Genomic DNA, 27,249 nt, shown 5'->3' on the forward strand with positions numbered 1-27,249 from the left:
GCAGCCCACACCCGCAAAAAAGGCCGCTTAGGATTTCGTTGGGGGCGGGGGGGGGGTGCCTGGATCAGGTCGGACTCCAAGCTCCACGCGGGCCTTTCTTCTTGTCACTGATAGTCTAGCTTCCTGGGCTTGTGAAGCCAGAGCCCCGAAAGGCCAGAAAAAGCACTATCCGCGCACCGCGGTCGCCCTCGCCCACCACCAGGAGCTTGGGGAAGGGGACGCCGCTCTAGCAAGCCCTCCCCACCCAGCCCGCGCCGAGCCCGCTGTTGCGAAATGTGGTGGAGGCGGAGAGGAGAGCGGAGGGGAACAGAAGACCGAGCGATTCGAGTCCTTCGGCAGGGATTGTAAGAGTCAAGGACATCAGGAAGGAGAAAGCCTGGAAACTGAGCTCTCGCCTGCGCTGGGACTCCAGAGGTGGCCGGGACAAAATTCCTTCTTCTTTGCAGCTCCAGCCTGTCTGATTCCTTCCTCTTCTTTCCTCAAACCTGGCGGGTGAGGGGAGCACATCACCCTTAACCATTTCTGGCTCCCAAGCCCAGGCAGAGAAACCTGAGTGGGCCTAAGGGAGAGGTGGTGAAGGGATCTTCCCTGAGAGAAAAAAATCTGCCAGAATTTTCCAGACTCTCCAGATCCCCACCAGCGCCCCCTCAAGCACCTCCACCAGAGAGAGGGGGCTTCTCTTGGCAGAGGCAGAGATGTGTAGGGAGACAAGCAACCAGGAAAGAGTAAACCTTGAGAGTAGGAGAGGATCAAAAAGGGCACAGAGGACCTAACTAACCAAAGGCTGCCATGGTTGCACAGCCGCCTGTCCTGCCCAGCCACCAATCAGGTCGTCTCCATGCTTCCAAAAATCTTAGAAATTACTCTATAATGGGCCTTCTGGATTCAGGTTCCTGGGAAACCTGGCCTAGGGGTCTTTTCCCTAAAGACTGAAAACAGGCCTTTTCCTCTGCCTTGCTCTAGTAATATTTGTGGAGGCTTGAATCTTGCCTCTCTATGGCCTCAGGTAACATCTATTTTCTGTCTGAGGTATCTGCCATCTGTACAACATGAGGATCACACACAAGGATGCAGAGCAGTCTGCCATCCCATTGTGTCTGGTTCTCCTCAACACAAACATGCACATCCATACACACACATGCAAATGCATAAACACATGCACATCCATACACATGTACACACACACACACACACACACACACACACACACACACTTGAAAATTGCCTGTTGCCATTCAAAGGTTCCTGGCATGGTGAAATATAACCAGATCATTCTGGCTGCTCACCTCTAGGCTTATCCCAGAGTCCGCAGCACTGTCAGCCTCCTGTCTTGCTTATCTAAGTGTGCTCACCCAGGAGCCCCCCCCCCCCTTCTTGGGTATCCTGTCTGCCTCTTCAGAGGCTGAGGTCCACTTTCCCATGCTGACATTCACTTCTTCAGCAGTGTTGGGGGCCTCTGAGGCAAGGGATCTCAACCTTTGGTTTGAGGAACCTGAGAGAAATCCACTTGGTTCTCCAACCTAGGCCCCGGCTACCTTTTCACTCAGCCATTTTTGAAGTTTAGCAGACTTAGGAATTAGGTAGAACGGGCTATACATTACAAAAATCACCGCTGTACATCGTAAGTGAGACCTCATCTCTTCTCCAATTTAAGTAGAATTGCAAGGGCCTGCCCAGGAAATCTTTGCAGCAGCAACTACTTTCTCCACGCGATAGAAAATCCAGCCACCAAAAGGCGAGCAGCAGCATCATGATGCAATTCCTACAAGTAGACACCAGGTGTCGCTGTGGGCTCGTTGTCCCGCCTACCCCCCAATTCCAAGAACCATTTTTTTTTTTCTCCCCCTTCCCTCTTTTTCTCTGTCTCTGACTCCCTCTCCCCCTTGGTTAGGCTTTGCCAACATATCAAGATGCGTTTCTCCGGCTTCCATCACTAACCTCCCGGAGGTCATCAAGCCAAATTTATGAGTGGCCGCTCGAGTCACGTGACTCTATTTAAGGCTCCCTTATTTGGGAAGAGCGCATAGGATAAAGAAAGAGATATCTCCACCTATAAATTGTGCACTTTGGAGAACAAAAACCCCTCAACTTCAAAGAGTCACAAATCACCCTTAATCAAAAAGGGTGCAGAAATTTTTTTTGGGCCCTCCCCGCCATGAGCTCCTACGTAACCAATTCATTCTATAAGCAGAGCCCCAATATCCCTGCCTATAACATGCAAACTTGTGGGAACTATGGATCGGCCTCAGAGGTGCAGGCATCCAGGTACTGCTACGGCGGATTGGATTTAAGCATCACTTTCCCACCGCCTGCGCCTTCCAACTCTCTCCACGGGGTAGACATGGCTGCCAACCCCCGGGCTCACCCGGACCGCCCCGCCTGCAGCGCTGCGGCCGCTCCGGGACACGCTCTGGGCAGAGACGAAGCGGCTCCTCTGAACCCCGGGATGTACAGTCAGAAGGCGGCTCGCCCGGCGCTGGAGGAGCGAGCTAAGAGCAGAGGGGAGATCAAAGAGGAGCAGGCGCAGACAGGGCAACCCGCCGGACTGAGCCAGCCACCGGCCCCGCCACAGATTTACCCGTGGATGACCAAACTGCACATGAGCCACGGTAAACTTTAGGACTTCATTTTGCGCGCTCGGGTCCGCCTGGGTTTTATAGGCCATGCGGGGCAAATAAAGAAAAAAAACCTGCGGCCATAAATTTTACGATCCAGGCATCAATGGCTCGTAAAACTGTCCACTAAAAGGCTTAGAGGCTGTGTGCGCCCAAATTTACGACGACATAATTGGATCATAGGAACAAAACGTGTATAAAAGGCAATATTCAATTTTTGGGGGAGAGGGAGGGAGTTAAAAAAATAGAGGGATCTGAAGGGTGAGGAGCGCGGGGCTCCAGAGCGGGGATCCCCCCGCGGCTCCCTCCTCCCTCCCCTGCGGAGCCGGCTCGGCCGGCGCTCGCGGCTCCGGAGGATCCCAGCGACTCGGGAGGGGCGGGAGGGGGGTCCCCGGTGCTCGGATCTCGAGAGTGCTTATTGTTCGGTCCGAGCCTGGGTCTCCCTCTTCCCCCCACACCCCCCTCAGCCCTCCGGCTGCGGAGTGAAGGCCGCGGTGGAAAGTTTCCTGCCCGGGCGGAGGCGCCTTTCCCGGGGCTCGGCTGGGCCGGGCCTGTCCGCTGCGGCCCGCCGGGCCTGGCTCGCGGCGCTGCCTCTCTCTCCGGCTGCGGGTGGGGGCTGGGGACAGGGATGGGGCGCTGGGGCACTGCACACTATTCACCCCTTCCTGGCGTGGGGGGATTTATGTTCCAGAGACGGATGGCAAGCGGTCCCGAACCAGTTACACGCGCTACCAGACTCTGGAACTCGAGAAAGAATTCCACTTTAACCGCTACCTCACTCGCCGTAGGCGCATAGAGATCGCCAACAACTTATGTCTCAACGAGAGACAGATCAAGATTTGGTTCCAGAACCGCAGGATGAAGTGGAAGAAAGATTCCAAAATGAAAAGCAAAGAGGCTCTTTAGAGGCAGCGGGAAAGCCCGCGGAGAGCACCCCAACCGGCTTGGTCCCTGCAACTTTCCTTTTCCGGTTTTTCTCTGTGTGTTTTGGGGTGGGGGGCAGGAGCTGGAGCTTTGGCTTCTGAGCCTCACAGACATAAGCGCTCTTCCTTGGTATTCTGCATCCCCACTGACTGGGTTTCCCAGGGGCTGCCTGCTCTGCCTGTCTCCCTTCGGCTCAGCAAAGTTCATTTAGCTCTGCAGGGCATCTAGGGCCCAGGGCTATCTCTGCAGAGTCATTTCATAGGCTAGTGCTAAACTAAACTCAACCTGGACCACCTCTCTGGTCCCCAAACCCCTGCGAGGCCCACCTGAATTAAAGTGGGCCCAGTCTGCTGCAGGCCCCTCACCCCAACCTCCTTTCCTCTTTTGTTTCCAGCTAGGTGAACCAGAGGACCCCAGACCTCAGGCTGGCAGGTGCTTGTTACTGACAGAGTCCATTGTCAGCCTGGGGTACTTCTTCATGGTGACTAAGTTTAGTCTTCACTTATTAATGTTTGCATATGAAAGGGGGAGAAGACTGATAGGTTGCCCTATCCTCTCCACATTTTCTTCCCCTACCCCAAAGTCGGGGAACCTCCCCAGCCCTCGCCTGCTGCATGCCCTCTCAGGCCCGCAGCCCCAGCCGCTAGCTAGCTCAACTATTGGGGCTTTCTGCCATTTGGACCCTGGTGAGTGGTCCTAGAGGCTCCTTGCTGTCCCAGTTCCTGCCATGACTTTCTTGCCCTGCTACCCCATCGCTGTTCCCCAACTATTTATTGACTCCAGGTCCTTCCTGAAACTATATTTTGTCATATTAAATAAAGACAAAGAGAGAACAGAATTAAAGATTCGGCGGCTCCTGTCTGTTTAGGGCATGTTTGCGTAAAAGTGTCTAAATGGGTTGTAAAGTATAGCATAAGGCCCAAAATCTTTAAACCTCTCCTTTAAAAGAAATGTTTTAAGTTGTTTCTAGGGGCTGCAAGAGAAGGAGTTGAAACTGAGTTCCTTTTCTGATTCTTGGCTCCAAAAATGACTTCTGGAGAAAGAGAAAGGCACAGGCCTCTTGTATTTGCTTTTCCATCTGTACTGAAGTTTCTACACTGGCAGTAGCTTCACTCCATGCCACATCTAACGGGCAGGGACCAGTGGCTCCGCCGTGCATGGTGCATGCTCAGACTGAGCCCTTTGGGCCTCTGAAAATCTCTCCTGGGTCTCCAAGGTGGTCCTTGAAGGGGCTTTACTGGGCAGAGGGAGTGTGAAGCCACAATCTAGAAACCCATTTAGCCATAGAAGGACCCCCTAGAGAAAGTTGTACTGCTTGGTAGAGAGGTATCATGCTGAAGGAGTTGGCAAGTTTTACTTCAGCTTTCTAAGATATCAGGGGAGAAGGAAGCAGGGAGAGCAATATGTTAGATGTACTTGCATGGCCAGAAATGTTCAGACTGTTTCCTAGAGCTAGGAAAATTAACTGGGTTGGGAACTGTATAGATCAGGGCCAGAGTCATGTCTGTTCGCCATCATTTATCTCAATCTCTGAGATTTTGTTTGGAGAGAGAGGGTGACTTACAGGGAATAAAGAAAGGCAGCTAATTCAGGTGGTACCTTAAGGCTGGCCTAGGCCCACTCTGCTCTGCTCAGCTCCTGCTGCTGGGATGGGCTGAGGGAGGAAGCACTTTGTAGGAGAAACAAATGTGGGAAGGGTCCATAAAACTTTACTGCATTTCCTCTGCCTCCTCCCACAAAGGGATGATTTCCTGGAGCCTAGCCTAGGCCCCCCACACTGTTGGGATGGGGGTCTATTGCTGGGCTAGGAGCTGCTCCAGCAGCCAAGAGAGGAAGGGAGCAGAGTAGTTCTGGGGAGGGGCAGGGAGAGTATTTATGATTATTAATGCTGATGTTCCTTGGATTTATTATAAGGGCTAACTTTGTCCTTATCCTGCTGCCTAAGCTACCCATCTGCCTATCATTTTTTAGAAGACCCAAGAGCCTTTTCTTGCCCCATACTTAGCACATAGGCGATCTCAGCAAATGTTTATTGAGCTGCACTCATGACTACCACCCTCACCCTTTCACATTGGACTCTGGCCAGTTTAGGGCATGGGTAATGTCTCTCTTCAACTTGCACAAAGCTGGTCAGTCCATCCCACCGGCACCAACTTTCAATCTCTCTCCCCCTCCCTCCCTGAAATAAAATGTGTAATTTTCTTCAGGGAGTTATTTTAATTTTTTCTCCATGCTGAGTAAAACTATTGGGTAAGCAGTGAAGCATGAAGAAGCACTGGCGTCTCCAGTGGGTAACAGTTAAATAAGAAAGGGGCTGTGTCACCACATGCACTGGCTCCAGCCTCCCAAGTCTGCTTCTTCCCCAGGGGCCAGACCAAGGAAGAGAACCAAGGGCTTTTACCCAGGAAGGAGCAATGCCGACCAGACCTGCCAGGCCAGTGAAGCAGCCCCCGCTGGGCACTGACTGCTTTCCCCTAGCAGGATTTGGGCCTCTCCTTCCCCAGAGTTGCTGAAAAACTGACTCAGCTGGGTCACGCTTGGGGAAAACACTGCTGTGCCTTCCTGCTCTCCTCCCTCCTGTCACAGTGTGCAGGCCTATGCCCGCCCAAGCTCGGCCTCCACTGAGCTTCAGTGGAACCTGCAGCGGCACCCACGCCAGAGGCCTCAGAAATACTCCCCTGCGCTGGGAGTGGGTGAGGCCCAGCCCCTTGATCTCTCCCTGAATGGAAGCTTCTGCTTAGTATCTAGGGGTAGTTGTCCCACCAGCCAGCCTCTTGGCACAATTTCCAAGAACCAGAGTTTGGCATTGCACTGGGGCAGTAAGTGGAGGGGCTTTTGGGTCCCAAAGGAGACCTGGGACCTTGCCTCTCCACTTCGCCCTGGAACCCACCCACTCTGGCAGCAAGAAAGAAGGGGATGAAGCATGACTTACCTTCCCGGGGGAGTGGGAAGAGGGGACACGGCCCACTCTGAGCAATTAGAGGAGAGAGGAGGAAAAAAAATAGAAAAAATAACACAACCTTGAAGGCGACAGGTCCTTATGGAAATAAGTAAGTAAATAAATAAAGATCCATCCTCTCCTTCCTCCCCACCCTGTAAGGGGATGTAGGGGTGGGGCAAAGGAGCAGCACGAGGGCTTTTTACTGTAACTGAGCATTAGAGAAATAGGCATAGCTTCTATGTGAATTTAGGAGTTTGAAACTTTTGGAGGTTATTTATGTGAATGGCCTGAAGGCAAGCCTGTGAGTGGCTCTTGGGGGACCACGTGATGTCATTAAACCAAGTTTTATGGTGTAGGGAGAGCTGACAAACCCACAATATATTTACATCATATATAATCTTAACTGTCCAGCCACGCAGCTGCTGGTGAGGTTTAATGCTAGGACAGAAGGCCTGGCAGTTAGAGGGGATTACGGCGCTGGGGATGATGGTGAGAGAGGTTACATCTTCGAAAATGAATCCCAGGCAAACGAACGAACGCTGTAAGTTAATTCTCTCCCCTTCTGAGACCTTTCTTTCCATTTGCCTAACTCCCTTCCCACCTCTTGAAAGAAGGTAATTCCCACTCATTAAGGTGAAAGAGGAAGGCTTCTCCAGGCCTCCCCATTCAGCGGTGGGAGAAGAGAGAAAGCTGCTGAGAAGCAGGAAGATGGGGGAACTGACTCCTCAGACCAAGCCTCCCCTCTCTTTTTCCTCCTCATTCCCTCCAGCTGCAAGTCAGCTTGAGGAGGAGGAAGCCTGGGCTCTTTAGAACTCTGGGAGACATTCTCTCCGTGGGAAGAAAGCCTGAGGCAGGGACATACATGTTTGGTGTTTGTAAAAACGTGTAAACTCTAGACCAGTGCAAAGTGCCTCTGGGGTCCCTGTTTCAGGGAGGGGAACAATTCGGCCCTTGGCCAGTGGCCCAGAGTCCAGGTAGGGGAGGAAGCTGAGGAGAAAGACAGGGAAGGAGAGCTCTGGAACTACAGAGTCCACAGTCTGCTGCCTGGACTGGCTCCAAATTAATCTCCTCCCTCTTCACTATTAAGTTGGCTTTGGTGTGTAGTTTCCTAGTATGCAAAATCTGAGGTCTTAGTCTGTCAGAGGCCAGTGTGGTTTTTGCTTCCCTCTCCCTCTAGCTGCTGGAGTCTTCCTTATCTCAGGTAAAAGTAGGCCCCAGGAGGCCTACAGGACTCTTTCTGTGAGTATGATGTTCTGTGTATTGGACATGGCGGGAGAGAGTGTCTTTGCTAGGCTAGAAAAGCTCCCCAAGCAGAGAACCGTGTGGCCTCTAAGGGATGGAGTTAGCAGGGTTCAATGCGGGCACTGTAAGGGGAAGCAGTTGGGGGAGCTCTTTTTGGGTTTCTAGGTAAGCATAGGAGGGGCATTGATCGTGGGAGGCATGTGACCTCCACACCTCTGAGTGCACACTCCCTTTGTGCATCACCTTCACAGGGAGATAAGCCAGGAAACTAACAGGTGAATTCAGGCTCCTGGGAACTGGGAGGGATTCAGCAGGGCTGGAGGGGGGGAGGGAGTGAAGGGGAAATTTTTCTGAAGAGGAGGCTTCCTTGGGATAAGAGGGTCTTGGGGTAAGAAGGTCTTGGTGTATGATTTGTGGAAAGGTGCACATTGAGGAATGAAGATGTCATCCTAGAAGCTTCACTCAGGCCTCTGAAACCCAAGCACCAAAGAAGAAAACAGAATCAAGTAGAGAAAGATAGATGCGACCCACTCAGGAAAGATAGAGGCCCAAAAAAAGATAAAGGGCACTTAAGCCAAACTCCTTTGTAAGGAATGTAGGTGCCCACTGATGCCTGATCTCAGAGCCTCAGTCCCCTGGCAAGATTTGGCCTCCCTCCCCCTCCCCCAGACTTCCTCATTTCCCTCAGAAGCCCTAGTCCCTGTTGATTTTCTCCAAGAACCCATTCAAAAAATTAACTCTCAGGTTCCCCCACACACACCTTTACCTGCCCTCCTCAGCTCTCTTTCAGCCACCAGTCTGTGATCTTATAAAGAGTTCTAGAAACTTTCCTATCAATCCAAGCATCAAGGAGATGGGCATTTCCTTTGGTCTATAACTTCACTCTTCTACTTCCTCTAGCCTCTCCAGGGCCCTAGCAAAATCAGGTGGTCTTTAACCAAGAATTAGTCAGAGCCAAAGTCCCACACCCTAGCAAGACTCCACCATGCTCGCTCTTGCTGACCCCAGCCAAACCTCAGTCCCATTTCCTTTCTCTCTGTGTGGAGGCTGTGTGAGTGTGTTTTACAAATTCTCACAGTGTCTCTTGAGGCATTCAATGAATTCCTGGTCCCTCTCTTTTCTTTGGGCTTAAAAGTTCCTTTTAAATACCACCTTCTCTTCCTGGGACAATAGAGCTTCCTTCCTCTCAAATGATTTGCCTTGCAGTCAGGTCAATTTTTTACTGTTTTCCAGGTTTCACCTGGGGACAGGACAAATACAAAAGGGGCATGAGATTCTTGATCATCACCACCACCTAATCTTCAGAAGAGGGGAATGGGCAGACAATCAGGTGCCAACTGTGCCCCAGCCTACCCAGAAATCTTAATTTTACTCCTAGGTTTTTAATTTAGAAGTCAAACAACCAATCAGGAATGCTCTGTATATAAGGTCACATGACTCCCATCAACCAATCAGCAAAAATTGTTTGGGTCTCTGTGTCTTGATTTTCCCTTCTATTTTATTCTTCTTTTTTCCTCCCTTCTCTGTAGCCCTTTACCTCCTGGGTCCACCCTATTGCCCTACCTCAGATTCAGAGTGGGTGATATTGAGCATATTCTAGCCCCCTCCCTCTTCCCTTGAACCAGCTGTGAGTCATTTTTGGCTTGTGGCCTTGTTTTCCAACAAAGTTGTATATCAAGGTCAATCTCAATTGTACAGGGATCTGAACTTATAGGAACATCATCTAGAGTATTCTCATGTTTGCCTCTGCAATCCTGTCCAATTCTCTGCACTTTTAAGAGGTGAACTCTAAATTAGGCTACAGTGCAAATGTGAATGTCAGCCTTGAATTCAAATTCTGATTGACAGTACCCTCATATACTTACCTTTAAGAAGTGTTCATTCTGATCCTCATGGGAACAAACCAGGCAATTAGAGATCTCTTTTGGTTTATTTTTCTGGAAATTCTTCAGGAACCATTAGCTTTATCAAACTGTCTCAAGCATGATACAGGAAGGAAACCAAAGTAGAAGTTGTTTTTAATAGTCATGTTTGGTACTTTCTAGTTTGTCAAATAATTTTGAGCCAGTTAAGAGAAGAATACACACAGGGAGCTGGGGATTTAGCTCAGTGGCATAAGCACCTGTCTTGCAAGCAAGCAGTCGTGAGTTCGAATCCTGGTAACGATAAAAACTTAAAAAAAAAAAAGAGAGAGAGAAGAATACACACAAAGAATCAAGACCCTCTTCATCTTCTAAATTATTTCTTTTTAATTTTGCTTTATTTTATTTTGTGAGACAAGATCTGTCTATGTAGTTCAGGTCAGCCTTGAACTCACTATGTTGCTCAGATTGCCCTCCAACTCACAGCAAAACTTGTGTCTCAGCCTCCCAAGTACTGAGATTACAGGCATGAACCACCATGCCCAGCTTTCTCACCTTCCATTTATATGAGTAGTATGATAGACTGGTGATGATACTGTGTTTTGCTCAAGAGTTATCAAAGACTGGCCATGTTCAGTGGCACACGCCTGTCATCCCAGCACTCAGGAAGCTGATGCAGGATGATCCCTGCGAGTTCAAAGCCAGCCTGGGTTACACAGTGAGTAAAATCCTCTTTCAAAAAAGACCAAAAAAAAAAAAAAAACTTATCAAAGACACAGCCACTGAAAGTATAGATTTTGGTGTTATATTTACTTGAGTATGGGAAAGAAATTTTTTCTGAGCAAAAGCTTCTGATACCATCGAGTGTTTACATGTGTGCCAGAAATACTTGTATATCCTGAATACTTGGGGAGGCCTGAGCCAGTAACCCAGTTAATCCAGACCCAGGAATTCTCTCCCCCACCTTCATCTCCAGAGCTTTTTCCAGGGTAGTTTTCTGGTTAGATGCCCCTAGTCCCTGCCTACCCCTTCTCCTGATCTTCACTCCTTAACCAAAGGAGCACGAGTTCTGATGGCCTATGTTGCTTACACCTGTAAACCTGCATGTGAAGGCATTAAGATAGGCTATAGTAGTTAAAGAAATAGCTAGGTTTGAGCTAGGCTTTGTAAATACTCACCTGCTTGTTTGTATTCGAGTAGTTTGGGGACAATACCACAGGCTAGTTGGGAAGGATTAGGATGAAAAGCCAGAAAGAGAACAGGTCTTCTCAGAAATCACTGAGCCCCACTTCCTAAGTCACCTTCAACCACACCGCTCCAATTGCCTCCTTTATGAGTTAGAATTTAGGCACACACTCATTTTTCGATAGTGGAAGGTATGGTTGATAGCACTGTCTGAGACCAACTCTCCCTTTTGATGAGACATTTCACTCTGGACTTCCCAGATCCCATCATGGGTGAGGAAAGAAAGACAGATGGGCTGGGATTGAATTGGTTCTGTCCACATGGGCACTGGGAAGAGATATTCAGAATGCCTTAATTCCTTCCAGTACCCAAGTAAAGTATTTCTGTGTCCCTCAATGTTGGCTTTGAGCTATTTTGGGGGTGAGAGTGCTGAAATATCATTATCCTGTGTTTAAGTCTGTCTTTTTTGCTGGGAGAACAGGCACCATCCCTCTAAACCTGCAATGTGGTGGGACAGCTACAGCCTCTAAAGGCTTTGGAAGTGGAGAAGAAAGAAAACTTGTAATTAATGTGTCAATTTAGGGCTTTTAGAGTTAGGGGTTCCACATAAGAAGAAGGCTCTGCTGTTAAGAGGGCCAAGAAAGTCACACAGAAACACCCTTTATTGGATCCTTGTAACCTTTAATGATGTGTCTATTCTGATAAAATCTCCCTGGCTGCTTTCATGGAGTTAAAGGAAAAGCCAAGAAGGGTCTGGGCCTAAGAATTTTAGTGACAGAGATCTTTGTCCTTAAGCTCTATGAAACTCTGGGATCCATCTCCTTCCCCCATTCCTGAGGTTTAGTGGGGGGTAAAAGGGGATTTTGTGTGTGTGTGTGTGTGTGTGTGTGTGTGTGTGTGTGTGTGTGTATACATATACAGTGAGACCCAGGAGAGTTGAACCAAGTCACCCAGGACCTTGCTCAGAACTCTAAGAACATCTCTACAAGCTATAACAGAGTTGTATAGAGGGCATGCTGGTGAGTCAGCGGGAGAGCAGTATGGGGGGCAGATAGTAGAACTCTCCTAGTTCTGTCCTCTGTGGCTCCATGAATGGAATGGGGCCAATGGAAATATGGGCTCACTTCCTAGAATTTTTTCCTATTGTGCCACAGACCCCAGAGAGAAGAAGCAGTCTGGTTTGTCCCTTTAAAGATCTTTGGTCTCTCACTCACTGTCTCTGAATACCAGGATACTTGAAGGTGAAAAGAGATCTATAGGTATCCACATGAGATTTGAAGGGATGAGACAACTGGGCTGCAAACAGTAAACCAGCCTCCAACCAACTTCCCAGTCTTGTCCCACTCCATTCTTCTCATCAGTGCAGGCTAGAATAGAAGCCTTTTGTCCTCTCCACTCCACCCTCACTCTTTCAGCCCTGAGCTTAAAACCTAGAGCAGCCTCTATGGATAGTTGACTCCAAGCCTTTGGTAATACTCAGTGTTCTGCTCAGATTGAATTGTGTAGAGTTGGAGAGCCAGAAAGGAAGATCCTTATGTGATTGAATCCACTTTTCTGCTGTTCCAGGTTTAAACTCTTAAACCCCTTAAGACTTCTTCTTTGTTCAGACATAGGGGAAATTTTTTCTAGAAAATTCTTCATTAATACAGTCAACTTTCTGGTAGGAAAACTCTGTGTGCGTGTGCGTGTGCGTGTGCGTGTGTGTGTGTGTATTCATGTGTGAACAAGAGAACAAGGAAAGGGTCAGATCCCTCATTTCAGACTGTATGTCTTACCCCTCCTCTGGGTAGAGAATGGGGGTGTGGGCCAAGGTTTTATTGAGGATGCTATTCCTGTTGGGAGTAGAGATGGGGTCATAAACGCCTAGAGGAGGCTGTTTTGATCTGGAGGCTTCTCAGGAAGTAGCATCTGAGGTTTTGGTTTGTAAATCACTCTCCCCCAATCTGGCCAGCTAGATTGGATTGCATTTCCCCAAGCCCATCTGAAACTACTACTGCCTACCTTCCCAAAGGAGACTTTTTTAAGGAAATTTTTTAAGGGATAAGGAGCTCTTTCAGAACCCCCTGAGTCCTCTGGCTCCAATAAGAAGAGTCAGTTGGTGATCCTGTACCAAGTTCCAGATATTAAAAGTGCAATTTTTCATATTTTGCCATGCAGACTCTGGCCCTCCAACTCTTATTTATTTATTTATTTATTTATTTTTCCCTCCATCTCTTTAATCAGAAAGGAATTAATTTCAAAGACAAACAGCTTCAGAGTCTGACTGTAGGTATTATGATTCTTATAGGCTCTCCTGTCTTCTGGGACTGATTTCTCCTTGTAACGTCTTTCCCAAGCTTCTTGACATGCAAGAATGGTGTGTGTGTGTGTGTGTGTGTGTGTGTGTGTGTGTGAGAGAGAGAGAGAGAGAGAGAGACACACACACACACACACAGAGAGAGAGAGAGAGAGAGAGAGAGAGAGAGACAGAGAGAGAGAGAACTTATGAAAACCACGAACTAAACGAGATAGAAGTGAGGTATACAAGAAACCTCATCTAGCTCCATGAGAATGGAGGAAACTACAGTCTGTGTCTGGGTTTCATACCATAAAGAAGGGTGCAAGTGTTTGTTAAAGCTTACAGGCTTTTCACACCTTGTCTACCAAACTGTTTCCAAACCAAATATATTTTACCTAAATGGCTCCATTTTGTAAATAGTGAGCTTTATTCTCCTCCCAAAAGATATCCTAAGAACCCCAGATCACTCCCTGCTGAGCTATGGGTCTGGACTGGAACACCTCAAACCCACAAACACCAGAGAATCCTCTCCATTCCTAAGATGCCAAGCAAACACATGCATCTTTATAGAGAGCTTTATAGTTGTATATGTGAAAATGTTTTTATAGATCATTCTATGTCTATATCAGGATATATGATTCACACCCTTTCTGCTCCACATTTAAATGCAGATTTATTGATCTTCAGATTTATAGATCCATAGTGAACTTAACAGAGCTCTGGTTCTTGTATGTACATTACCAATCCTTCTATAATAGTTGCATATATGCTGGGGTATATTGGTAATGCTCTCTCTAAACATCTAAATGAATGTTTGAGTTTTTTTCTTCTCAGTTGGAAAGAACTAAGCATGTGTTGCTCAATCTCTATTTTATCTAGATTTATTCAGGGGTCCTACCCTATAAAATAGCCATGTGTTGGTGCTACCTATTTGGAGATGTTTATTGTTGTTGCTGCAGGCTTTCTACAAACTTGAAGTTTAGAGATATATTTAGAGAGATTTCACAATGTGAAATCTGTGTGTAGGGGCATAAATCCCCCTCTAGAAGAAATTAAACTTACTGTACCTCTCTGTCTCCTTCTGTCTCTCCGACCTATAAAAATATCCAGTGAGTTGGGACAGGAAACAAATATATTTTGGATGTTTTGCCTATTAAAGTAAGTGATTCTATCACTACTCCAAGACTGTCTCCAACTGTAGTCTAACCAAGTCACTTGCTCCCTGAAAACGCACTCTAGGAATCCCAGCCCAAACTCCCCATCTGACAGTACTTGCCAAGACAGCCATGGAAGAGAAGGGGCGAAGAAGAAAGGGGAGAGTCCACTACCAGGGCTCTCAGGGCAGAGGCTTGTAGGTCTATACACACATACACAGACACAGACCCAGACCCAGACACAGACCCAGACACACACACACATACACACCAGTACATATAACAGGGTTTTTGAAATTTAGAGAAAAGGGTGTTTAAGTCCTATTTCTGTGGGGCCCAATGATACCAGAGTCATGGCACAACTGGTAGGTGCCCCTTTCCCAGTTGTTCTTGGTGCCCAGGGCCCAATTAAGCTGGCTGCCTCCCTCATGGCAGCCCTGCTCTTATCGGCTGGGATTGATGCCTCCTCAGCTCCTGTATATCATTTCCAAGATTTTTTCTGTCCAACTCCTCAGCTCCTTTGGCTTCTGCGGCTTTGACTAATGATTGCTACAGATGCCAACGTCTCCAGAATCCTAATAACAAGACAGGGGGACGCTTATTTACTCAACAACATTGCCATGGGGGAAGGGGTTGAGGGACAGGAATTGGGGTGTGGTAGGACAAGGGACAGGGAGAAGGTTGTGACTAACAGGAGCTGTGCCGAACTTCCTCAGTGAAAGGGACTTTGCAACCTTATCCTTGAGGAGTAGATATTATACATATGTCTACATCTATATCTAGATATTAGTAACTCATTACTACTTCCTTAGAAACAATCAAAAATAAATAAACAAACATGAGCGAATAAGCAGAGACGTATTTATTAGGTACAAATAAATGGGAGTTTAAGCATCAAACCAGCGGTTTGGGGAGGAAAAGAGTTTCTCCTTCCAGATGAGCGAAAGGGAAAGAGGTCAGCCACGGTGGGAGGAGGGGTTCCCATTCTTTATTCTTGTCTTCCCTACCTCCCCTTACCCCAAATTTTCTTTTTTCATAAAGTAAACAACTCCTCCTTTGCCTCACCTGTCCCTGCTGTGGAGGGGATTGAACGTTGTCGTCGTTGTCACATTCCTGGGTGTAGGTGCTTGGTGCTTGAAGGGGCTGCCAAGGTGAGGGGGCCTCTGTCCGAGGTTGTGGGGTGAAAATTGGATCCCGCTGTCCCCTGCGGGGTAGGGACCCGCTGGAACCTCCAGTTCCACTGGCCCTTAGTGACGTAAAGTTGTGGCCAAATTTGCTTCTGCTGTGCTTCTGGCCTCCAGCGCAAGGCCCAGGTGTCTAGGGGACCGGGCCTGTGCAGCCTGCAAGCCTGCAGCCAGGCGCCGGCTTTCCTGGGGTCTCAGTCCACTTTCAAATACACAGTTTATTTGGGTGAAGACAAAAAAACATAAAAAGCCACAGAGCCCAGCTCCGAGACCAGGCATGAAGTGATAACCCAAAGAGGGGACATTCTTTCGATCAAAGAATAATGGAGCACGACATAATTCAGAAAGCGAACGGGCAGGACCACAGTTTCGGAGTCCCGCGCCGAGGGGCGGCTGCCGTCCCGGCCGCGCCGCGTGAGTGTCGGATTCCGTGGCGAGGCCATTTCGTGGGGGAGCAGGGCGAGGCTGCCGGGACCTCGACCCAGGCCGCGCGCCCCGAGGGCGTCTTTGAATCAGCGCATCAAGAGGACTTGAAATACAAAAAGGGAACGGAAAGACTTAAACATTCGGAAGCAGAGGCATCCCGAAGCGGCCCAAGCGAAAATCAATCACGTAATTAAAACAGGGAGGGGGCGAGGCCCGAGGCTGGGGGTCCCGGGTGCGGAGGAGGCGAGGCGGCCAGGGTGCGGCCGGCCGAGGCGGGAGAGCGGCATGGGGATCGGGCTCGGCCGGCCGGAGCGCGCGGCAGGGCTGCCGGCAAGTTTGTGACAGAGGCTGTGAATTCCCGCTCGGCTGGGAGGAGCAGACCCTGTGCCCCCTCCCAGGCACCCACAGCGGGTTCTCCAACGGCTTCTTTTTTATGGGGTTGAGAGTCGCAGGTGAAGGCAGCTCCCCAGTTCCCAGTGGTGCCACGGATTTGCCATGCCGAGGCAAGTTTGTCTACAACCCAGGTGGCTCCAAGATGCTGCTTCTGGGTTTGAGGGGACTGAGGGAGGGAGGGAGGGAAGGAGCACCCTAGTTTCAGGCTCTTATAGGTTTCTTTTGATTTTTACACACGCACGCGCGCACGCGCGCGCACACACACACACCAGGATTCTAGGCAAGCAGGAATGATTCTGACCTGTGAGCCAGGCTTAGAAGGGGATGAACTGGTGAGCTGATTAATTAAAGGGGGAACTTTGGGCTGAGCAAGGAGACCCTTGTAGGCAAAGAAGAAGGCACAGCTCCAGGAAGAAGAAAAAATAAGGTGCACAGGTCGCTCTGTGAGTGGAAGGTGTTTTTATTACTGAGGTTAATAATGGTAATGATCTGCAGGTAATGGTAAGGGCTGCAATCTGCAGTCCCTTCTCACAGAGTCTTCTCTAGAGAAGTCAAGGACTCCCCAACTTGGCTGTGGCTTACAAGGACAAAACAAATATCTTCCCCTCTTCCTTGTTTCTTCCTTTCCCACTCCTTGAGAACTCTAAAAAAGGAGGGTCCTTATGCTACCTGCATTTCTCCCCATTTTCCTCTGTTCCCTCCAGTTTACTAAAAGGCAGATGTAGGGCAATGAGCTGCCTGGGAGCAGACAGAGACCTTGTGAAGGAGCAGAGTTCAGAGTTGGGCAAGTGGTTGCCCAACATTTCTGGTGTGTATTGTGACTCTGACCCTAGAGGAGACCCAAGCTTCCCTTCCCTCCTCTGTGAATTTTCCCTTTCTCAGCCTCTGCCTTCCTTGGTCCTGGGTACCTAATTCCATATGTCTTTGGCAGCTCGCAGGCCAAGAACAGATTAGGGGACCCTGAGATACCCTCACTGACCTCCAAGTAAGTGTTTGCAGTCTCTTTTCCTCTCCTCAATTCTGGAAGCCCAGGCCAGGAAACCCTCCATAAACTAAGGCCAGCCTAATTTTTAGGTTATTTTGAAGCTATGAAAGGTTCTTTTAAAGTAAGAAGTCTTCCTCCAGAAAAGAAATTTCAGGTTTCAAACCTTTAGCACAGCAAGCTTCCAGCATCCACATGTCAGAATTTTCAGCAACAATAACAACAACAGTATTCATAAGAAGAAGGAAAGCTTGTGTCAAAGAAAGAAAAAGACACCTCAGTCCAAGTTTTAAAGGGGATAGTAACCCAACAGCACTGGATGGGAATGTTGGGGAAGTGAGGCTGGGATGAGCGAAGGAGGGGGTGGGGAACCCAATGTCTAACTAACAATTTCTCCAGCATAAAAATGAAACATCAAATTCGTTAGCCCAGGGCCTTCATTTTTCCCCTTCCACATTATAACTAGTTATTGAACTCGCTGGAAGATCTAAAGGCCATTTGCGAAGAGACAAATTTCAATGGAGTTTCCCCATCAATAACCCCATGGCAGTGACCTATTGGAACAAGTCAAACACCCGAGGTGAAATGCAGGTCACTCTGTCTAACCAATATTAAAATGCAGCCACTTTTTAAAAAGCCACTTTAAACAAGATTTGAGGAAAATTGAATTCCAAGGAAGGCAAGGCAAGGTGGGGGAAATCCACAAGCGGACCTTGCCTATGGTCTCTGAACAAACAAGAGAAATTCATCTTTAATATTTTAAAGGGGGGCAAATTAACATTCCATGATTGCTTTTTTTTGAAACTATAAGTGATTCCAGGAGGAAAAAAAAGGGTTGAGTATTTTCTGGTGACACGTCCAGGTTATTAAAATCATTTTAGACCAATTCATTACTTTTACTGACAAGAGATTTAAGAAAAAATCAATTAAGCATTTGCATATTCTTTTGCATACATTAGCCCTGCCTGCTGGCATTAAAAGGGACAAAAACACACTTATATCTATGTTCACACATATACATACACAAAAGAAAAAATGGTATGAAAGTATTGTTTTACTTTGGGGTTTTCAAATTGCCTAGGGGAGAAAAAATCAAAATGAAATGAATTGCCTGATTACATATCATCTAAAAGTCAATTTATTTGAGGGAAAAAAGGAGATACACTGCAGTTTTAATCCCTAAAACAACAACAATAACAACAAAACATAAAACACATACACATGCTTGTACAAAAAAAAAAAAACCCTGCACTTGAGAGAGTGGGAAATGGAATAATCCTTATTTATATCCTTCCCTGTGCTCTCCAAATCCTGAATTGGTTTTCCCATTTATTTTTCTCCCTTAGAAAACCCAGAGAGTGTGAGAGGTGAGATTTTAATGCAGCACAGAATCCGTGGAGCCGCTGAGATCTCAGCCAGCAGCTTGTTACTGAGGAGGGGAGGAATATGGGTTATCCAACGGTCAGTATGGTAATCTGGGCACAATAAGGCCTCACACACAATGGACACATATTTTTCTTCAGTGGTGTCAGAAGGGAAGCGCTTTGTGCTGAAACATGTTTCCGAAAGAGAAACCAGATCGAGATTTAGAAAGGAGATGGGGTGTGGGGCAGCATTCAGAGAGCGTTTGAATGCAGGAAAGATGGTCAGGAAAAATATAAAATAAAATTGAGCAGAGCAAGGTGAAGGACAGAGCAGAGGTGGAAGTCCTTGGGCTGGCAAGGCAGGAGGAGAACGCACAAAAGAAGACAGGACCAGATACAAGGATTCATCACAGGCCAGAGCCGCTTTAGTACCCTCTCCCCATCTCAAGTAAGACATTGCTAAGTGCAGGAGCCCTCTGAAAGGATTTTATTTCTGTGTTTATAATAATATCCAGGTAAAAATATTTGCATGTGTATGTGTGGTAAGGTATTTTATCCGTATGACAGGCAACTTTCTTGCTGTTAAGCTATAGGAGCCCAGAGGGTTTTTCTTTTTTGTTTTGGGTTTTTGGCTTTTTGTTTTGGGTTTTTTGCAAATGAGTAGATGAGTGTAGACACATTTAGGGGAATCTCCTAGATGTCACTTTCTGGATATTCATTTTGAACTAGCCTGGAACAAGAACTCCACATATTTATAGATGTATAAGGAGCATAATATTTTAATAAATATTAATAGCATATGTGCATATGTATTTGTTAACCCTAGTAGTCAAAGCTAGACCTGACATTCAATGGGATGCAACTGCACCGTCTGTGTCTACTCTCTCATACTGGCCCTAGAAGGTATTTTCAACCCACCTGCAGGAGTTCAAAAACTTGGAATGGGGGATAGTATGATGGAAAGGCACCTTAACAAGTCCATGAAGGTGAAGATTAATAAAAGAGGGTTTAGATGGGGAGCAGGGTTGGTAAAGGCAGATATAAAGTCTAGAAGAAGAGCTAGGTAATAGCCCACCTTCCCAGGTGTGGAAGAGAATATTCTCAGTGGGTCTAGAGTGGGGCAGCCAAAGCCAGGTGCCTGACTCAGAAGGAAGACTGAGGGTAGGTCTGGAAGAGCTTTGCCTCCTCTACCAACTCTATCCTCACTTTACCAAAGTTCTTTGGAGATTTGGACCTCCCCATGGGGCATCCTGGGGCCACAGTCCAAACTTCTATAGTTCAGGATTCGGTACTGGTTTCTCCTTGCTTTCCCCCAGCAACTTGCAATAACCTACCCTCACCAATTAAATTACAAAACAAAGACACAAAAAAACCTCCTCACCACCACCAACCAAACAACTGCTCTCCCTCACAGCCACAAGTTTCTCTTCCCACCAAACAGCCAGTTCTCACGTTAAAAGGGTACAGGTCCAAGGGAGCAAGGGTTGTCTACTAACTCTGGGCATTTGGGGACCTTCTATAAGAGATGACTATCTTCCAGGGCACCCCTGTTCCCCCAACTGCTGGAGGTACTGAGAGCGGGGCAGGGCCCTGTGAGACCGAGCAGTGGCCCTGGTGAGCCTGGGGTGGCTAGAAGCCTAAGCACTGGAGCAGGATAGGAAGGCAGGCTTGCAGGTGGGGAGTTGGTCTCTTTGGGCATTTCCCCTGGCCCAGGTTCCCTCTTATTCCAGCCCTCAGGGTGAGCATAATTTGGAAGTGGGGACTCACTTCCGTATCCCAAAGGTGGTGAGAGAAGGTTGGGAATCTCCTCCTGCCTGCCTTCTCCCTTTCACAAGGGCTTTATTTTTTCCCGTTCCCCTCCTCATTCCCTTAATTGCAGATGTTCTAATTAAACCCTCAAATAGTTGTTATGCCGTTTTAAAAGGTACTTATTCAAGTGTCAACCAGGCTGGGCTGGGAGGAGGCAGTGTAGGGCGGCGAATTAAAGGTAGATTGACTAATCACGGCGGCGATCATAATAATAAAATCAGAGGGGAAAAATCACATTACGACTTTTCGTGGAAAGGAGGGAGCAGGCAGCCAGCGGCCGCCAGCCCTGCGCCGCCGCCGCCGCCGACACAAAGAGTGCGGGCGATTCCACGAGACTGATTTATGACGTTTTACAGCCCTATAAAAGCTGTAGCGACGAGGCAAGCGCTCCTACCACCGCTGGCAGATTTAGTCTAATAAATAAAACATAAACAGTTAACTTTATGTGTCACTTTTATTGTTATCAAGTAAAATATAGCCGAGCCCTGGCAAGCTATGATTTTAAACTATAATTGTTATCAAGTACAACAAGGGGACCCGGCTCCCTCCCTGGGCTTTCCCTTCTGCTACCCTCCCCAGCTCTGAGTTATGAGAGATCAGTTAATTGGAATTGGTAGCATGACGTGGTCATCTCTAGCTGAGGGAGGGGGGACTGGGAAAGCTGCCCCCCCACCCCCCCATCAAGGTTTGCCTGTGAATGGGTTGCAAAGGGAGAGGAGAGAAAGGAAGGCACTGGAGACCCCCAAGGCCTCCCCAGCCTCCCCAGCTTGGTGACCTCACCCCTCCTTTTTGGAAGGCAGCCTGGAGCTGGCTCTTGGGAGTATATGTTTACATGTAAACACACGTGTTACATGGATACAGTATCTGACCTTAAGCAAGCCTTCCTCTGGGCTAGGTCCATCCTCTGTAAGAATGGGAAAACGATCTCCCAGGGTCTTGGCTGGGCAACATCACAAGGCACTACTCAGGGCAGAGAGCTCTCCTCTTTGCCAGAACTCCTTAGGAGCCAGGCTGGGAGGTCCTTGTCTGAAGCCAGCAGGCCAGGCAGCATGGAGAATGGAAAGCTGAGCCAGCAGTAGAAGAGATCTTCTGCTTTGGGGCTGGGACAGGGAGGGCCAGTGGGTAGAGGGGAGGGCAAGACTAAACTCTGCTTTGCCAACCGCTTCCTGTCTCTCTTCAGCGGGGGCTCAACCCCCAGACCTCCAGAAATGACGTCAGAATCATTTGCATCCTGCTGCCTCTACTTGCCCGGTCCAGCTGGGACCCTGCCTCGCCTGCCCCATGGCCAGAGGGTTGGGTGAGTGTGTAGGGGACAGGGGGGCTGGACTTTGGGATCCTTGGATGGGGGGAGCACCCCAGGCTCTCTAGCTCTCTCAGCTTAGCTGGGGCCCCTCCCCATCCAATCTCCACTCCAGTCCTCATTCAACTTCCTCTTCCTGCGAAAGAGGGGCGCTGCCCGTTGACCTATGCAGCCTGAAACACGATCACCATGAATGGAGACCGTTGGAAAAGCTCTGGAGCCGAGGCCCAAGGGTTCATTCCAGGCCGAAGAGGAGACCCTGGGCGGGGGCTAAAGCACACACTTCCGACAGCCCTCCAGCGCCCAGGCTGTGGCAGGGAAGCTAGGAGCTTCCCATCTCCTCTTGCAGGGGAGGGTTGTCAGTCTAGCGGGGTGTGCACTGGGGGGGCACCCCAGTCTCTGCCAGCCATGCCCCCATCATCTCCCCCCAGCAGCAGCACCACCACACACACAAAAAATTGGATACATTTTGAATAAAGCGATTCGGTTCCTTATCCGGGGACTGGGTTGCTCTGTGTGATTGGCCGGCGGAGTCACATGGTGAAAGTAACTTTACAGGGTCGCTAGCTAGTAGGAGGGCTTTATGGAGCAGAAAAACGACAAAGCGAGAAAAATTATTTTCCACTCCAGAAATTAATGATCATGAGCTCGTATTTGATGGACTCTAACTACATCGATCCGAAATTTCCTCCATGCGAAGAATATTCGCAAAATAGCTACATCCCTGAACACAGTCCGGAATATTACGGCCGGACCAGGGAATCGGGATTCCAGCATCATCACCAGGAGCTGTACCCACCACCGCCTCCGCGCCCTAGCTACCCTGAGCGCCAGTATAGCTGCACCAGTCTCCAGGGGCCGGGCAATTCGCGAGGCCACGGGCCGGCCCAGGCGGGCCACCACCACCCCGAGAAATCGCAGCCGCTCTGCGAGCCGGCGCCTCTCTCAGGCGCCTCTGCTTCCCCGTCCCCAGCCCCGCCAGCCTGCAGCCAGCCAGCCCCAGACCATCCCTCCAGCGCCGCCAGCAAGCAACCCATAGTCTACCCATGGATGAAAAAAATTCACGTTAGCACGGGTAGGCAACTTTGCTTTTTGCTCCCCCTCCCTCCCCTCTTCCCCGGCGCTCCCCACCCTCCCCGGCCCCCTCCGGCCCGGTCTTCCTTTCTCTCCTTCCCCCTCTCTCTCTCCAGGAGCGACTCTGGGTTAGCACAATTGAACTGGATTTACGAGCGAGAATGGGTAATTACATCCCCCATAAATTTTATGGCTTAGCTACTCTGGGCAGTCCGAGCCATGTGCTACGATCTGTTATGTATGTGTGAAAACTATGCTCGCTTTCTAAGGGCGCATAAATAATTCAGTGTCGTTACAATGAGGATTCCCCTCTTATTACACTACAAAGTCTCTAGCTTCCTTCAACTTCTTTATAACCCATTTAGCTTGATGACTTTATTTCCACCACTCCCTCCTCCTGTTCCTCAAAGCTGAGGATGGGGTGAGGGTGGGGGGCGGGGAGCCTGCTGCCTCTGAACCCCACTATTTGCTTTTCCCTCCTCATCCTCCCAGTGAACCCCAATTATAACGGAGGGGAGCCCAAGCGTTCGAGGACAGCCTACACCCGGCAGCAAGTCCTGGAATTAGAGAAAGAGTTTCATTACAACCGCTACCTGACCCGAAGGAGAAGGATCGAGATCGCCCACTCGCTGTGCCTCTCTGAGAGGCAGATCAAAATCTGGTTCCAAAACCGTCGCATGAAATGGAAGAAGGACCACCGACTCCCCAACACCAAAGTCAGGTCAGCGCCCCCGGCCGGCGCTGGGCCCAGCACCCTCTCGGCAGCCACCCCGGGCACTTCTGAAGACCACTCCCAGAGCGCCACGCCGCCGGAGCAGCAACGGGCAGAGGACATTACCAGGTTATAAAACATAACTCACACCCCTGCCCCCACCCACACCCCATCCTCCTTCACACACAAATTGACTCTTATTTATAGAATTTAATATATATATATATATATTTTGGTTCTTTTCTCTCTTCCTCCCGCTTCCTCCCTCATCAAGTGCAAACAGACAAAACAGATAAACAAGCCCCCTTCCCTTCTCTCCCTTCCCACTGTTAAGGACCCTTTTAAGCATGTGATGTCTTCTTAGCATGGTACCTGCTGGGTTTTTTTTAAAGGCCATTTTTTGGGGGGTAATTTATTTTTTAAGAGAAATGTTGAAAGAATTATATATTGCAAGGTGCGATAGTCTGGTTTGGGTAAATTTCAGGGGAAATGAGGAAAGAAAAAAGGAAAGGGAGATTTTTAAGCTAATTCTCATCATTCTCTTCCTCCTTCCCCCCTCTTTCCTTGGGCCTTTTGCATTGAAAATGCACCAGGGGAGGTTAGTGAGGGGGAAGTCATTTTAAGGAGAACAAAGCTATGAAGTTCTTTTGTATTATTGTGGGGGGGGGTTGGAGGAGGGGGGAGGACAGCAGACAAAGCTAAATGCTTCTGAAGAGCTTCGCAGAGCTGCTCAGTTTCAGGAGCCAAAAGAAAATCAAAATGAACTTTAGGTTCACAGAGGCAGTCTATAGGTAGAATCTCCCCTCACCTCCCATCATGGTTATTGTGTTTTTGGACTGAATTTACTTGATTATTGTAAAACTTGCAATAAAGAATTTTAGTGTCCGTGTGAAATGCCCCGTGATCAATAATAAACCAGTGGATGTGAATTAGTTTTACCTCAATGTCTGATGGTTTCTTTTCATCCCCTCCTCCTGGCCTGTTAACATCCTCCCTTCCCTATAGTTTTGAAAGTTTACTCTAAGCAAACACACAAACCTTAACTCTCAACTCCCAATTTTCCAGTGGCTTAGAAGAACCCCCAAGGGGGTTGGGATAAGGAATATGGAAGAGTGTGACTGATTTATCCTGTCCTCTTCTTTTTGAGTCTGCAGAAGAGCCAGACCTATGGTACTTAAGGAGAAGTGGAGGAGCCACTTTTCTATAGTTAGAAACAGTCCCTTTTTGTTTGCTCCTCTTTCCTCTTTTTTTCCTCCTCCTTCTATCAAGTAGGTCTGCCTAATCTAAGGACTAGAAGGCAAGTTTATGGAGTGGGAAGCAGAAAAGTTTTCATCTTTTTGGGTTTCTTTGGAATGCACATTCCCTGGAAATCTAGTCTCCTTAGAAGACGACAAGTTTTGAACTGATGATCCTGAAGCAGCAAAGTAACCTATCAGGATTGGCTTCTCTTTTTTGTTTAAACTTGAGGAAAAGGGTGAAGTGGAGGCCAGAGGCTTCCCTCATCCCCCACCCATGGGTAGGCCTCCGAAGACCGAGGCTTAGAGATAATGAAGGACTTTTACATTTTCTTGAAACTTTTATCTTGGGCCAGTCAGGTGTTGAGAACAGAAAGAGGCAAGGAACAACCCTTTTCCCACAACCTCCCAGTATATGGGAATGAGGGGTGTGTGTGTGTGTGTGTGTGTGTGTGTGTGTGTGTTTGTCCTTGTGTGCTAAGAAGAAAGAAGGGAAAGACAAACTGAAGAATTATTTCAAGCCAAAGGCTCCAACATAAATCTGGTCCTGCAGATCAGGCCCTAAACTAGGCGTGCTCAGTTTTTGCTGTTAGTTAGAAGATGGTGAACCTTTTCTCAGGCAGATTAACCAAATTTCAGAATGCAGTTATCAGCAGTAGGAGAGGGAGAAGCAGTCTGGGGTACACATCCTTACCTCTTTCCTCTATCCCACATTCTAGAGTGAAAGGCAATAGTGGAACCAAGTTATGAAAACCTGCTTGATATATTTTAAATTCATTTCTTCTTAAACTAGTTGCTGACTGATACTTGGAGTAGGGTGTGGGGGGGGGCGTACAAACATGCTTATGTGTTTGGGAGAATCACTTAGTTCCTTAGGTTTACTTTCTTCTCCCGCAATGGTGCCCTAGAGACAGCAAAACATGCTGCCTATAGTGTGAGAAGCAGGGCCAGCAATTATCTGGAGTTATTTTATGAGATTATGAGAATTAGGGGCTGATTTGACTGTAACCGCTATCATCTTGAGGCCAGTTGCCTTTGGGAAGGAGAAGGCTGGGAAGGTGTAACTGTGCTTGGGAAAAGAGAAGGAAAGTTTGAGAGCTGGACCACGGTGTCTTTGTAAGCCATAAAGAAGCTGAGATGGAAAGGAAGTTTGGGATGACTTGAGATCTACTATTCTTTCCTAAGTTTGCTCACTTGGAGAGATAAGAACTAGGTGGGGGAAATCACTATATATATTTATTTTGTTCCTGAACTTACTAAAAGATACTATTTAATTCAGGAATACCAACTTTTCAAAGATTGGGGTATTTATTTCTCCTTTATCAGCTTCGTATTTATTTCTTTTGTCACACACACGTAGTATCTGTTGTCTCTTTCTGTCTTGGTCTGCAAAAGGCAAACATTAGAAATCCATAATTTTTGACAAATGCATTAAAATCCTTTAACTTGAATTTTTGAAAATTTTGGCCTCTGGCCTTCTCACTAGTGATTCCAATTTTCTCCACTTTTACTAAAGCTCTCCTGTGCCTTGGACCTGACCACCCAGAATGGGGTCCAGCTCACAGGCAGAGGTGTGTTGTGGGGGCCCCAAGTGCCAGCGGTTTTGGTCTCACTGCTCCAACCGGTGCTGCTGCAGCTTCACTGGGAAGGCTTTTATTGAAGTTGAGCTGAGCGGTGGAGAAAGGCTGAGGGGGAGGATGCAGCCCAGGTTCACGGGGAGGACACAGCATTTTCTGTCCCATTGCCTTTATATTCGGCAGCAGCGCCTCTGACCTCTCCCCCACCCCCATCTCCTACCCTCCCAAGCCAGGCTTGTTCAGCCCTGGTCTCCAGATAGGATACCACTGCTTTTGTAGGACTGAGGATTTCTTCCCCAGAGCCCTGGGAGAGGCAGGGCACACGAACGCTGCCTCTAGCGCAGCTTTGTATCTCTATCTTCAATGGCTAAGTTTCAAAGAAGGGGTGAAGGCGACACCAGTCTTTCAAGTCCTTCTCTTCAAGAATCCGGAGACCCCCACATGCCCAAGTTCCCTTGGCATGTAAGTAGTTAGCACTCATTTGCTCTGGGGTGAGGAGCACAAAAGTTGAAACTGTCTCTGCCACTTGATTTTTGTCTTGACTCCTGGTGTTAGGGAGAGAGGTCAGGAGTCCCATTGTGGATGGAAAGAATCTGCTTGGGGAAAATGGAGTTTCTGTGCTGAGTACCTGGGGAAGACAGACTAGGGGTAAAAACTGGAACACTTTGTTTTTCTCAGTGTCTCTTGCTGCTGTTTGTACTAAGTTTCCCGCAAAGTTTTCTCTGCAGTCATGCGTCCACTTTCTTTCTTTGTGGATTTACTTGACAGATTGAACTCCAGAGATGTCTTCCGTGTTAGTGTGGTGTATGTGTGTGTGTGTGTGTGTGTGTTTGTATTCGGGTGTATGTATTGTGTATTTGGGAGAAGAATGTCTAGTAAATCTTGAGGCCAGAAACCATGGTTTCTCCTAGGATTTGGAGAAGCTGACTGGAAGAGGCTCCTAAGATTGAGAGTGCCATGCTGCAGTTCCATCTTTGGTCAGCTTTTTTCTA

The 27,249-nt window shown here is 48.2% G+C and overlaps 2 protein-coding genes across 5 annotated transcripts in view; both read left to right on the forward strand.

Annotated features, from left to right (window-relative positions):
- Window positions 1–24,383, forward strand: part of Hoxc4 (homeobox C4) — a 38,148-nt gene extending 13,765 nt beyond the window's left edge. For 2 of the 4 annotated variants that reach the window (XM_063254872.1, XM_063254871.1), the window contains 3 exons: window positions 21,540–21,656; window positions 21,775–22,734; window positions 23,226–24,383. In XM_063254872.1, the coding sequence (XP_063110942.1) occupies window positions 22,296–22,734; window positions 23,226–23,581 (795 nt within the window). In that variant the 5' untranslated portion in view covers window positions 21,540–21,656; window positions 21,775–22,295 and the 3' untranslated portion in view covers window positions 23,582–24,383. Of the gene's footprint in view, window positions 1–21,099; window positions 21,657–21,774; window positions 22,735–23,225 lie in introns of those variants that run through there. The other 2 variants (XM_063254873.1, XM_023567661.2) reach the window with 2 other exon arrangements.
- Hoxc5 (homeobox C5) lies at window positions 1,209–4,371 on the forward strand. The gene is made up of 2 exons (XM_003476242.4): window positions 1,209–2,609; window positions 3,307–4,371. Exons 1-2 carry the CDS (start codon window positions 2,156–2,158, stop codon window positions 3,519–3,521), a joined length of 669 nt encoding a protein of 222 aa, XP_003476290.1. The 5' UTR covers window positions 1,209–2,155; the 3' UTR covers window positions 3,522–4,371.
- Window positions 24,384–27,249: the final 2,866 nt, after the last annotated feature.

The sequence above is a fragment of the Cavia porcellus genome, unplaced genomic scaffold (assembly GCF_034190915.1).
Source record: "Cavia porcellus strain 051 isolate PalLab524CR breed Dunkin Hartley unplaced genomic scaffold, mCavPor4.1 scaffold_8, whole genome shotgun sequence".
Taxonomy (NCBI): Eukaryota; Metazoa; Chordata; class Mammalia; order Rodentia; family Caviidae; genus Cavia; species Cavia porcellus.

Coding starts and splice junctions, on each gene's coding strand:
- Hoxc5 (XM_003476242.4), top strand. CDS start 2,156: ATGAGCTCCTACGTAACCAATTCATTCTATAAGCAGAGCCCCAATATC. Junction 2,610..3,306: donor CAAACTGCACATGAGCCACG/GTAAACTTTAGG, acceptor TTTATGTTCCAG/AGACGGATGGCAAGCGGTCC.